The sequence below is a fragment of the Taudactylus pleione genome, unplaced genomic scaffold, assembly GCF_031769625.1.
Source record: "Taudactylus pleione unplaced genomic scaffold, aTauple2 ptg000093l, whole genome shotgun sequence".
Taxonomy (NCBI): Eukaryota; Metazoa; Chordata; class Amphibia; order Anura; family Myobatrachidae; genus Taudactylus; species Taudactylus pleione.
Window position 1 is genome coordinate 11,112,749 of NW_028284495.1, and position 13,986 is coordinate 11,126,734.

The 13,986-nt window shown below is 45.7% G+C and overlaps 1 protein-coding gene across 4 annotated transcripts in view; it reads right to left on the bottom strand.

Annotated features, from left to right (window-relative positions):
* The window catches only part of SPIDR (scaffold protein involved in DNA repair), a 480,368-nt gene that overhangs the window by 346,700 nt on the left and 119,682 nt on the right, over window positions 1–13,986 (bottom strand). For all 4 annotated transcript variants that reach the window (XM_088469549.1, XM_088469550.1, XM_088469551.1 and 1 more), the window contains exon 6: window positions 5,855–6,084. In XM_088469549.1, coding sequence (XP_088325675.1) covers window positions 5,855–6,084 — 230 coding nt within the window. The remainder of the gene's footprint in view (window positions 1–5,854; window positions 6,085–13,986) is intronic.

Below are 13,986 nucleotides of genomic sequence, written 5' to 3' on the forward strand. Positions count from 1 at the left end.
TGACCCCTGGTTAGATGAGATGTCAATAGACACCAAGATAGAGACAGGCGCACCTCCAGAGAAAGTACCATTGTCTGAGCCCTGATCCGGTGGGCTAATCTGTTCCACCTGGAGAGGATCAGCCCTTGCAGGGGCCTGGAATGGAACGGAGCATATTCCACCATGTCGAATGTGGACACCATGTATCCCAGAACCTGCATCGCCGAGTGGACTGAGACCGGGCGACTGCATAGACATCTGCGTACTCGCAGCTGCAGCGTGGAGATCTTCTTTGAAGTTAGAAAGATTCTCTGCTGGTGAGAATCCAGAAGGGCTCCCTAATGAACCATCCTATGTGAGGGAATTAGGGAGGACTTTTTCCAATTTATTGACCACCCATGCATTTGTAGACAAGAAACTGTCCGTTGCAGGTGGTGGTGAAGCACTTGCCAATAAGAGGAGGTCGTCCAGATATGGTAGGAGCCGGATACCCTGACTCCGCAGGTGGGCTGCCATGACAGCCATTATTTTGGTAAATACCTTTGGAGCCGTGGATAGGCCAAAGGGCAGCGCCCGAAACTGGAAGTGTCATTGCAGTATAGCAAACCGTAGATAATGCTGGTGAGAAGCCGTTATGGGAACATGTAGGTATGCATCCTGAATGTCCAGTGATACCATATAATCCCCAGATTCCATAGCCAGTATGGTGGATCATAAGGTCTCCATCCTGAAGTGGGTACCCTGGGGAACTTGTTCTGAGATTTGAGGTTGAGGATAGGCCAATGAGACCCATTCGGTTTCTGAACCAGAAAGAGTAGAACAACAACCAGTCCCTCATTGAGATAGTAGAACTGGTACAATTACCCCTGCTTGCAGCAAGGACTGTATGGATTTCTGGACCTGCAAGGTCTTGTTTTTTTTCTTTTAAGGAGGTCCTGTGCAGAAAAACTGGTGGGGAGGCCTTCGGAAAGAGGGCGTACTCCTGGGAAACCACTTCTCTTACCCAAGCATCTTTGGTTTTTTGACACCAGCACTCCCACTCTGGGGTCCCCCAGAGGGAGGCCCGCCCCATTAGGCTGCAGGTTTATCCTCCTATTTGGAGGCCAGGTGTCTTGTGTTCCAGGCCTGTTTCTCAGGCTTGGCAGTTTTCTTGGCAGTGGACTGCCTAGGAAAGGACTGCCATTTGGCATTTCCTTGAGGACGAAATGACGTAAAGGAGGAGCTGCGAGACTTTTGCAGGAGCAGATGCTGAGGGCAGAAATGCAGATTTTGATTTGGCTAACGTGTCGACAGTCTTGTCCAGGTCTGGACCAAACAAAATCTCCCCATTCTAGGGTAAGGCCTCCACGCCTTTCTTAGAATCGGCATCTGCGCTCCAATAGCTTAACCACAGGGAACGGTGAGCAGACACGGCCGCGGCAGAGACCCTGGACGTCAGTAAACTAGCATCCAGAGTGGCTTTACCGATATATGCGGCCGCATCCCTAATATGGCCGATCAGTGACACCTGATCCTCTGGAAATTCCAAGGAGTCCTCAAGTGCATCGGCCCAACTCTCTATAGCCTAAGCTACCCAGGAGATAGCCATGGATGGGCGGGCAACAGCTCCTGAAAGAGAGTATATAAACTTCAGGTAAGCCTCCACCCTCCTATCTGTAGGATCCTTTAAGGAAGAAATGGACAGCATAGGTAACGTTGCCCTTTTAATTAACCGTGTAACGTGTGAATCCACTGCAGGGGGAGATTCCCAATTCTACAATGAGCCTCCGGAAATCGGTAACAGGAGGTCAAACTTTTCTGAGGTTGATATCTCTTAGCAGGCGATTGCCAGGCATCAGCCATGTGATCCACCAGCTGATCTGACAGAGGGAATACTGCTGAAGTCACCTTCAACTGTTTACACAGGGGGTGTTTGGATTTAAGGGCTGGCTCGTTATCCTCTATAACCAATAAGGATCTGACCGCATGCACCAAGGCAGGAATATTAATCCTAGACTTAGGCTCCGCCACTTGCCGAGGGGAGGCAGGGTTAGAGGCATCAGCCACATATCCGTCATCAGAAGACATCTCAGACTCTGATAGTTGTGTGGACTAAGATGACAACACAGGACGCTTAGCTGGTCTAACGGACTTCTCACTCTGCATCATGATCTGAAGAAGAGTAGAGGTCGCTACCAGACTCTGTACTGAGTTAGAGAAAACATCCACCCACGGTGGAGGTCCACCCTGTGGTAATCCCATATAGAGGGAATGACCGCCAGCTGTGGTACAGGAGGGGTCTGCATAACTAGTGGTAGTCCCTGTGAGGGAGGGACGAATTGCTGTGGAACCCCCATAGAAGGAAAAACAGCCAGAACCGCCAGGCGGTCCACAATAGAGGCCAGCATATGTGAAAAAGTCGCCCAAGGTGGCTCCTGTACTGATGTCGGGGGGTTGGAGGAACCTGGCGGGTTATAAAACCTCACACATAACCCATGCCAAACCACACCCTCCTCACTGAAAACTGCAGTACATAACCTGCAAGATTGCGGCATGGATACAGGAATGTGATTATTGCCCTTGTCAGACATGTCTGCAGGGTAAAGCGTCGCACAATATTGTATGGAGTACAAAGCATCCTCGAGTATGTATAATTACTAACAGGGAGAAAAATACTGGACCTGTCTTATGCTTAGGTAAGCTGCAGGAACCGGTTGCCTAAATATAGCACCATGCGTACACAACAGTATGTGATAGACCTCACAAATATTGTATTGCATATGGATACCTGTATTAGGGCAAAATGAGAGAAAGGGTATAGACATAAGTGACAGAAAAAAAAACACCGATAACGCTAGCACAAGTCACTTACAATGCAGGAAAGACGCTGCAAAGCAGCACTATACTCAACTACACAGATGCATTGTCTGGCAGGAAATAGCGCTGCATACGCTGACCCTGGGGAGAGGTATGCAGGGGGACTGGACCACGTGTTATCCTGGGAGAACTGCGACTGCACCATAGAAAATGGCCGCCGGAAACGTGTCCGGAGGAGGAGAGCAGCTCAGGGAAGCCAGACCGCAGTGGAAAGGCACGCCGAGCTGAGGGGAGGAGCCGTTTAAACAGGAAAGCTGTCTCCCTGGTTGGTTTGGACGCTGGTTTCCCGCGCCAATATGTGGTCCAGTGGAACGCGATGGCTGGAGCCTGCGTCCACACCCAGCACCTCCGGTCTGTCCCCTGAAACCGGAGGTATCGACTGTCATAACATGCGTGTCACCGTGAGCGGCGACCCACCTTACCTGTCCCCTGATGTCCGGGTGCAGGCTGGGTCCTCTCCGAGGGCCCTGGCTAGCGCTGACCCCGGAAACGCCCGCAGAGATCCCCATATCAGTACTGACGTCGCGGCACCGGAGGGGTGACGGTGTGCAGCGCAGACGTCCCACGGACAGTATGCTGCTGCGCACTCTATACTTTGTAAAAGTAAAATATAGAAAATAAAGAATATAAGCTTTAGGGGCTGAAGAACAGCCCCCCTGCAAAATGGTGACCTGACTCCGGCCGGGCACAAACGAAACGGAGGCGAGGTATAGGGAGAGTGGACCCAATGCATCCTGGGAGCTGAAAGCTTTAACTGCGTGGTGCCCGGATTGGTTCCCATCACCTACACCCCAAGGTCTCCCTGTGGAGCCTGTGGACCCTGAAGAAGAACTATCCGAACACCAGAGGTCTGACCCAGATGTCACAGTCACATGACCATTGGAACGCGGAAAACACTGCTGGAGCCATTGCAGCCATTGGGAGCAGGCAAATCATCTCTGGGCCACCAGGGACGATATGTTGACATTCTAACATAAAGACATTTAATCACTACATGGTGAAAGTCAACATGGTCAATGTCGAATTATCATACGCAATTGTGGGACATGTATGTTGGGATGTTGTATTGATGGGAAAGGGATTTTTGAACTTGCAGATGGGAGGTGCAGGAATGGTTTGCAAACTCGTACATACAGATGTGTAGGAAAGTATGCCTATATATCAGCATAAGCAATGCTACGTTACAGTGTCAGCGGCTGTGATACTGTAACATAGCATTGTCAGATGCAGATACACCCACAGTCACACACAGAATATAGACATGCCGCATATCATATTAATCAGATTGTGTGTCCTATTCGCATAATTTTGAGTATAAAACGCATTTTAAGGGAAAAAGTCGCACAAGACGCTCGCCACTATGAAGTCGCACCACGGCATGGCGTGACTAGAAGGGCTGTTTAATGCGCAGGGGGGCTAGATGTACGAGGACACATCTGTAAAGAGACAGTGAGAGAAGAGTAAAGCAGGAAAAGACATAGTAAAGGTGTGAGGATAGTAGAGAGAAATGTTGAGGGAAAGGAGAGACAGGGAGAGTGTAAAAGACATGGAGATGGGAGATAGAAGGAAAAGGAGGTAAGCAAAGAGAAAGTAATGGAGGGAAGAGTAATAGGGGAGGGAAGGAGTGTATGGGGGGGAAGAGGAGAGTGACAAAGGGACAAGGAGAGAGAAAGAAAAAGGGCACGAAAAAGGGAGAGACAAAGGCAAGGAGAGGGAGAGATTGTAGGAGTAAAAAAAAAACAGGGAGAAGAGCTGTGGAAAGAGAAGGAGGACGGAAACAGAGGGAGGGAGAGCGAAATTAGAGAGAGAGGAGAAATAAACACAGAGCATTCTGTAAGTCACACATAAAACTATATCATACAAAATATTTTCTGCCCCAGACAAGTGTTTTGCTTGTTATACAATGGAGGACCCTTCTGAAAATGACACTTTTTGTGCAGTTTATCATTATGTCACTTTTATAAATACCCCCTGGTTCACTTTTTGCTCTAAACTGATGGAATCACACAAATTGGTGAAGGAATTATGCAAATATGGATGGAATTTAGCCATCTCATGTCTTCCTTTATACAGGTTGAGTGATTTCTCAAAGATATTGTGTTCAGTTACAAAATCCAGAAGGCTTAATAGAAAAACAATTTCAGCCAAATCAGAACTAATCAACAGCAAAGAATGAAATTAGTCATCTTTCCATGCTGGGATACTAGGGTTAGTGAATTTTCAAGGAAACAAATTTAGTACATTCAGAATGAGTAAACTATCACTCAAAGTGCACCGACTGCCAAAAGTCAAATGCAACAGAAATAGCAATGGAATGTAACTGATCTCCACAAGAAAAAAACTAAAATTAAAATGTCACCAAAACAAACAAAACTATCTAAAAATAATAATGAAAAGAAATATTCTGAATTTCACTAGCTAAATCATGCCAAGTAATCTGTTAGATAAGTATACAGATGTGTTAACTTTTATTTAATAGGACTTTTTTTTTCACTTTTTTGCTTTAAAAAATACAGCACTTGTAGTTTTATCCGTCAAATGTTCTTAATTAGTTCATGCTCCCCTACGGCATTTACTGAGTACATTACTTTACCTTTCTGGATTCCTATTGTTTTTTTCAACAAGGCTGTTATATTATCAAGGCAGTACATTGCAATTACATACACCACAGTTCAGCTCTGTTCAAAATCTTAAATATAGTATACAGAACCAAATCTATGACGTATACTCCATGCACGTGTATTAAACCTATATGTATTAAACATTTATGCAATGATGATGATTACCTTTACTGTACGTTCTCCTTCACACACGAGAAAGGCTTCATGAATATACACATTATAGTATTATATGTATACATACTTTTTCCAATGCCAATTTATTTGCAAATGTATTATAAAGGTGAGCATATCTCAAAAGCTGACTTGAATCAGATCAAGACCCTCTCTCACATCTACCATCCTTTTATTTGGCAAATGCTTTAAAGGAGAATGAAGCTAAAAATTTGACAGCGACCAACCTTAGGAAGCGCTTTCTCTTCTTAGCAGAATCCTCCGGGGTCTTGAAGTTTTTGTCGAGTTTCTTCTCCGGTGTCTGCAACAGAATCTGTGCAGTTTTCAACCAGTCACTTGCTGATTTCCCAGAAGATGGAATAACATTTTCTCCACCTATTGAAATGTCATGTCTGGTCGCTGGTAAAGTAGGTTCATCTGGTGGTTCATCAGACAAATATTCAACAATGTCGATGGCCTAGAATACAAAAGCAAAAATTACAGCACACAAAACTAGTGTCGTGATGAGAAATGTGAACACCAAGTTGAATCCATTATATGCCATTTACAAATAAGAAAAAATAATAAAAGTAATCAAAGACTGATTTGTTGTCAGAGGCTTAGGAATGTACAACACTGCATATGAAGAAAATCTAAACAAATAGCAGAATTATTCACCACTTAATAAAATTCAATCACAAAAGTATGGCGGAATAAATAAAAGATAACTTGCCATGAAACACTTGTTCCTGCAGTAAATAGGATCAGCTATTACTAGTCATTCTGCAGATCTTCCCTACAGTTCTATGGGCCAAATTTTATCAGGCACGACAACAATAAGTTTGCGCGGGTGTAAACTTATCGCGCTGTTCGTCCGAATGTGTCACTTATAGCGTCTTTGCAAGCTCCTATTTTTTGCGCACTCCTTTTGCAAAAGTCGCAAGTGTGCAAAGGGTTTGGGGGTTCTTAAATTGTGTCAAATGGCTGTTATATGCAGTTTTTTCTCTTACTGTGAAAAAATTATAGAAAGCAATATTTTTTTGGACAAAATAAATGCTGTAGTTAAATATGGGTGTTAAGTATATTGTTGTATCATTAAACGGCATTTAAAAAATAATTTAAAATACACCTGTCACTTGCACCTGCAATGTTTAAAACACCTGTCACATACACTTTTTACCCCAAAAATGACATGTCATTATTAGCCAAATTAAGATAAATTAAAAAATACTTCTTGCCTAACAATTCATTAAGGAAAGTGTCTCAGTGGTTCTGAACCCAGTCCTACATTTGAAGCCAAAAATAAGGGTTTTCACCTGCTCAGTAGGTGGTGAAAAGTTTTTACAGCAAATCCTACGGAGAATTTGCACCCGTGAAGAGTTGCGGCTAATAGGATTGCGCGATATGTCTAAATTCACACAAAAAAGCCGTTTTTTTCTCAGGAATGCGGTTTATCCTGGCAAATAGAAGATGGCCCTTAGAGGTAAATAAAGAGGTGATATTTAAATGTACCAGTAGGAGTACTTGGTACATAATCAAACATCATTCACTAGGAATTTTTTTTTCTCATATCGCAGTTAATTTCATTAATTTATACTCTAAAAGAAAAAAAAAAAAACAGTCTTTCATTGTTACAGAGGTCACGCTGTCACAGCGCAAAGTATGACACAGAACGCAACAAATACATGAATCAAAAAATATATTCGCTTAATTACCATACATGCAATTCTATTCAGTGTATGTAATGTAGTTACCGTTATAAAAATTTCTAATAATGATCATAATCAATAAAATATAATTTATATATTTCACCCCATAGTTCTGGGCATAGAATATACAACTGTATAATGTACATCGAATTAAGTAATTGGAAATTAGTTTAGAAATATAGAAATTAGTGTGTTTGGATCTAGCACTAATTGTCAAATGCATGGATTCAATTTTTGTATGTTTTAGAGGGCACTTGTGGAAAGAGCACAGTATTAGCGTAACCAAAGAGATCCTTTGAATTTCAGTATTAACATTATGTGAATGACACAAATTTATGCATCCTCTCCTGATCTTTCACTGTCTGTGTTGGCACATGTTACTGAATGTCTTTCTGCCCAATCTATCTAGATGTCCTCTCGCTACCTCACACTGAATCTTTCAAAACATGGTACTATAAATCTTTTCAACATTCCACAGAAGCTAATTACAGTACCTGACATCTCTTATTTCTGTTGGCAACATGACAAACACCGACCTTGCTGCATAGGTGTCATTTTTGTTTCAGAACATTCCTTTTTCCCCACATCCAATATGTACATTGTTACATAGATTTAAGAAATATTTCTTCTTCAGGATCCATAGAGGTGGTTGGAGAGATCCGGGCAGCAAACAGTCAAAGCTTTGGCTCCCAGGCTGCACCAGCCCTCCTCCATATATACCCCACCCCCAGCCAGGCAGTTTTTAGTTTGGTGCCAGCAGGACCAGTCACACCTTTAGACAGGGGGACTGCTTAGGCAGCCCCAAGCTTAATTTTTATGAGTTGTTTTTTTTATCTGAGCAAGCAGCAAGGCGTCCTAATGGGAGCCTGTGCTGCTGCTCCAGCTACCTCGGCCGGCGCCGCAACGCTGGTGAGTGGTCCGGTGATTACGGCGAGCCAGTGGGGCTCTGCTAACCGCCCCACTGGGGACCCAGGGCTGCAGCCGGATGGAGAACAGTTAAGGCCTTACCTCCGGCAGTGGAGTCCTGCTGGAGGACGTTGCAGTGGGGCGACACTCCCCCACTAGACCACTGGGGCAATTAAAAGCTGGCGTCGGTGACCATAAAGAGGCCAGCGGCACCCGGCGGTTGATGCAGCAGCGGGGAGGTAGGCTCTCCCCCAACAGCTCCTGCCCCAGCCCAGAGCGTGATCAATCACAAGAGGTTTCCCACCTCTGAACTGCTCCTCCTCCTCACCCTCCTTCCTATATGAGATGCTCAGCAGCCATTAATCAGGGCTTTTCTGAAGCTACAGGTCTCAGGAGATTTGGGTCCAGTCTCCTTGTATACATACCTCTCCTGGGGCCAGGTTATTCAGCGCACAAATCCTACCAGCCCTTTGAGGCTTGAGTAGTTGGTTCAGTGACCACTATTAGTATATTTATATGCAGTGTATGTGACTTGTGCTAGATCTGCTGTTGTGATATACTGTCTTAAAACTTTCTGACTGTCAGTTATATCTATCCCTACTGCTCTTGTTTAACCCTCAACTACCAGGTGTCTAGGGGTTCATTATTACTTCACATTTACTTGTATTTGTGAGTGCCACTCTGCGTTACTAGCCATACACTTATTGTGTGCTGCTGGCAGGTTATTGCTATGCCTTCTAAGGGTAAACAGCAGCCTGTGGCCCCTGTCCTGGTTACTTGCAGATCCTGTTCAACGGGCTTGTCCCTCAGGATCTTGTGCAGGATGGTGTGTTATTTGTTATGTACCACCTCCCCAGTCCCTGTTCAGGAGCCACCTGGGGTGTCCTCCTTATCCAAGGTTACGACACAGCTATTGGACTGCTTATCAGCCCCCACGCTGCCTCACACAATGGGTACCCACAGCTATTACAGCCTACTTTGTCTGTACCCCCTATGCATCCTCCTTGGATGGATGTTTATGCCCAATCAGTTCAGAATATGGCTCAAATGTCTGCCGCCTATCAGCAAAAGGCAGACAGTTAGCCACCAAAGCACATAGGCGGACTGAATCATCCTCTCAGTCCACCCGGCTTTCGGATTCTGACACATCATATGGAGAAGGCAGATGATGCACAAGGTTCTCTCTCCGGGTCACACCCGGGCGAGGAGAACAATCATTCAACAGTGGATGTCCCTTCTTTAGTGAGAGCGGTTAGATCATGAATATAGAGGATGATGAACCAGCCCCTAAGCCTAAAACTCTGATGTTTAAACGTCAAAAGGTGGTTAAGGCTGAATTCTTTCAAATCGGACCAGGTCACTGAGCTCATGAGGGAAGCTTGGGGTACTCCTGGCAAACGGTTCCAGGTCCCAAATAGACTAGCGTCTTTTTACCCTCTCCCTACTAGTGTACTAAGAAGGGGAGTCCCTTCTACTGTTGATTCACATGTGTATGCTTAGAAGCTCTACGCTGCCATTACCATCTACATCCTCCCTTAAGAATGCCACGGATAGAAAACTGGAAACTTGTCTCAAGTCAGTCTACTTGCTTTCTGGCGCTATCACCAGGCTGGCTATGGCAGCGGCCTGGGTGGCTAAGGCTATCGAAGGATGGGCAGAGGCACTGGAAGAGAGCCTGCCATCAGACGCTACCAGGAAACAACTGGCTACATCTCCCATATTCAGGAAGCAGCCTCTTATTTGGGAGAAGCTGCATTGGATACTGGATTTCTTGCCACTAGAAGGTGCCCATACAGGGTGCGATAGGCACCTTGCGTTAAGACTTGCGATCTGACCGCCGACATATCGGGCGGTCCCCACACACGGAGCGATCCGCTGCCGACATTCCCCTCCCCCCTGCGTGCATAGCCCTGCATAGGATTGTACATCGCATCCCCAGATCAGGAGGTGCGATGTACGACCCCACGGGAGCGCACACTATCCGATATCATGCCCACACACACAGTACAATACAGTGTTTAAAACCATACAATCAATTGTCATTTGCTCCCATACATTACCAGATTTTCATTCCAACTAGCCAGATTGGACAGATAATTGTACAGTGTATGCCCAAGCATTAGCCTAGGCTGCCTCTTCTCGGTCCTTTCCCAGGCAGTCTAGCTCTCACAAGACCACCAAGCCGCAATCCAAGCAGTCTGTGTCGACCAGACAGACATGCAGCTTCCAAGTCTGACGACAAACCCTCCGCCAGGCTTCCTCCTGGGTGATCCCAGGGTGGGAGGCCGACTTCTTCAATTTTCAGTCTCATTGTGTCAAAAAACAACAACAACAACAGACGCCTGTGTCTGAGAAATGGTCTCTCAGGGGTACGCCCTCACTTCCTGAGGCGTCCTCCCCTGCAATTTTTTTGTACAGGTCCCCCATCAGACCCTATCAAGGCCCTGGCTCACCAGGAAGCCATTCACTCCCTGCTGCGTTCAGGTGTGATAATACCGGTTCCTTCAGCTCAGTGAGGAACTGGTTTTTATTGCACTCTCTTTTTGATTCAGAAGCTGAATGGGTCTCATCGGCCTATTCTGAATCTCAAATCCCTCAACAAATTTATCTGAGTGCCCAAGTTCCGCATGGAAACTCTACGATCAATTGTCCTGGTATTGGAGCCTGGGAATTTCATGGTTTCTCTGGACAGTCAGGATGCATAACTGCATGTACCTACGGTTTGCTGTCCTGCAGAAATATCACCAGTTTTGGGCACTGCACTTTGGTCTGGTAACAACCCTTCGGATCTTTACCAAAATCATGGCAGCTATGGCGGCCTACCTCAGGTGCCAGGGAGTCAGAATCCTGCCATACCTAGACGACCTCTTAATCTTGACACATTCCCTGGTTGTGTTACAACGCAATATCAAGCTGAACGTGGACTGCCTGCAAGCACACGGCCGGCACAGCAGATGGTACAGTCAGGACATACACGCTGGAAAGTGGGCTCTCCACCCGGATGTCTGTCAACTCCTGGTGGACAAACGGGGCCTCATGGCCTCCCGTCACAACCACAAGGTCCCCAGGTACGGGTTCAGGACCAGAGACCCCTCAGTCCCCTTCGTGGACGCACTGGCAGTGAGGTGGGACTTCAATCTCGCATACCTCTTTCCTCTGATCTCCCTCCTCTTTCCGAAAATTCAAGCAAGAAGGTAGCACGGACATATTAATAGCCCCAGCCTGGCCCAGGCGACATTGGTTCACCGACCTACGGAGTCTCTCCATAGACACTCCTTTTCCACTTCCTCTACGGCAGGATCTACTAGCACAGGGTCCTTGTCTGCACTCGGACCTACCTCGTCTGTCTTGGATGGCAAAGCTCTTGAGTCATCCCTCTTAAGCCAATGGTTTTTCTCGCTCTGTGGTTTAGACGATGCTCAGGGCGCGTAAGCCTGCCTGCATCTATTACAGAGTTTGGTACTCTTACTTCCAATGGTGCTCCCCCACAGGCTATGACAATACAGTTTTTAGGGTCTCCCGGGTGCTTGCCTTTCACCATGCTGGGTTAGACCTCAGCCTCCGCCAGGCCTCTCTGAGAGTTCAGGTTTCTGCTCTGTCTATTTGGTTCCAGCGAAGGATCGCTTCCCTGCCTGAAGTTAGAACATTCTTTCAGGGTGTCCTCCGCCTTCAACCTCCTTTTGTCCCTCCGATGACTCCATGGGATTTGTCCTTGGTTCTCCGGGCTCTACAGGCTCCTCCTTGTGCTCTTGAAATCAGATTCTCTCTGATTTGTACGGCTTTCACAAGCGAGGCTGGCCAGTAAACAGACTCTGGCTCGTTGACTCCGCATGACAATCTCAGGCCTAAACGCAAGCTGATCCTCCTGTTCCAAACAGGGTTACAGCACATTCTACTTGGTCTGTGGGACCCTAGTGGGCGGTTCAACGTGGCTCTTCTGCTGAACAATTGTGCAAGGTGGCAACGTGGTCCTCTGTCCACACTTTTCTCAGGTTCTACGCCTTTGACAACTTTGCCTCTCAGGATGCTTCCTTTGGGCGTCGGATTCTCCTTTCTGCTCAGGAGCGTCGCCACCCTTAGGGGAAACTGGTATGGGTCATTCCCATGGTATCCTGTGGATTCCCTATGAACTCTGAAGAGGAAATTAAGAGTTATGGTAGACTTACTTTTATTTCTTCGAAGGACACCCACCCTGACACACCTGGCCTTATTGGGTATTTTTTCTCTTGATCACTGATTTTTTCATTTTCTGGGAGAGGATTTCTTCATCTTCTGGGAGAGGTTTTCTTCAGTGTACTGGTCTTCCTTCTCCTCTTTCCTGCTCCTGCCTTGTTTACAAAACTGTCTGCCTGTGGCTGGGGTATATGTAGATGAGGACTGGTGCATCCTGGGAGCTAAAGCTTTGACTGTTTGGGGACCGGATCTCTCCAACCACACACACCCCATGGTATCCCTGTGGATCCTATAGACTTCAAAGAAATATAGAGTTAACAAAGGTAAGTCTACCATAACTCTTAATATCCAAAATACACAAATATCTTACTGAAGACACTGCAAAATCTCCCAAACTGAATATTACAATTTCTAGACTTCCTGCATTCATTATTTCACTTTACAATCTACTTTAAATCCAGTGGCTAGACTAACATTCCTCACAAAACATTCTACTACTACAGCTCTGGGGGGTGCGAGTCATCACGACAATGGCCGCACTTGATGACACCCTCAACTTTCTCAAAAATGTGCACAGCCCCACAGGGCTGTGTACAAAATTGAGCGAGTTCAGCCTGAAAGAGGGCCGTGAGGGGTGCCAGATGCGGTGCCGTTGCCGACGTTTGGCAACGGCAAAACGCACCCAATTTGCACACCCTCGTGGATAATTTGATTGCCCCCTTTGATTGGTTTCCTGTACTTTACTGAATACAAATATTTCTAGTAACATATTAACCAATTTACAAAAGTGCACCAAGTCTCCTCTCCCAACTCATCACCTCTGCTCTTCTCACCATACATAAAAATGGAAATAGCAAACCTAGTTAATAAACCCAGCATGGCCTGCACACAGGACTTAATCTAGCAGTTAGATGTACAGAATTATCCGTATATCTTTTTCTTCTGTATTATAATACTTTAGAGAAAATAGCACTTATTGGAGTGACAATCAAGCACCACACACACATGTTGAATTTGGAGTCAGAACGCAGTATACAAATAGCATCTAGATCCTAGATGTTTCAATGTGCGGTTTTACTAGATACCAAAACGCCAGATCTCAAACCTGGTGATATTGAGGCCTTTGAACGATATAAATAATGCAATATATTAGCAGGGGCTTGCAAATCTAAAGACTGAACCTGTAGTATCTGAGAGTAAGGGATACACTGACAAGTATAGGGAGGCTTTAACATCTGTGCGGCCATTCCAATATACTTTTGTGAATGCCTGAAGGTACAAAGTTCCAGAATACCATAACGAAGTGCTATTGGAAGTCCTGTATCCCTGTTCTCTTCCTTGCCTCCGAGGACTGTGTATTCAAATTTTCCAAGAACAAATACCTGTAAAGACCAAGTGGTCATTTTGCTCTCACTGGCTAAGGGTAAAATAAACTCTTGGATGGCATCAGAAGACTCCAGAATCCATAAATTGATTGCCATAGGTAATTAGACCATTGGGTATGAGCGCATTGTCTACGATTGCAGTAACTAATTAAATATGGCCAAACATGGTCAAAATTGGCAGAATTCCAATAATTTATAAAGTGCCAA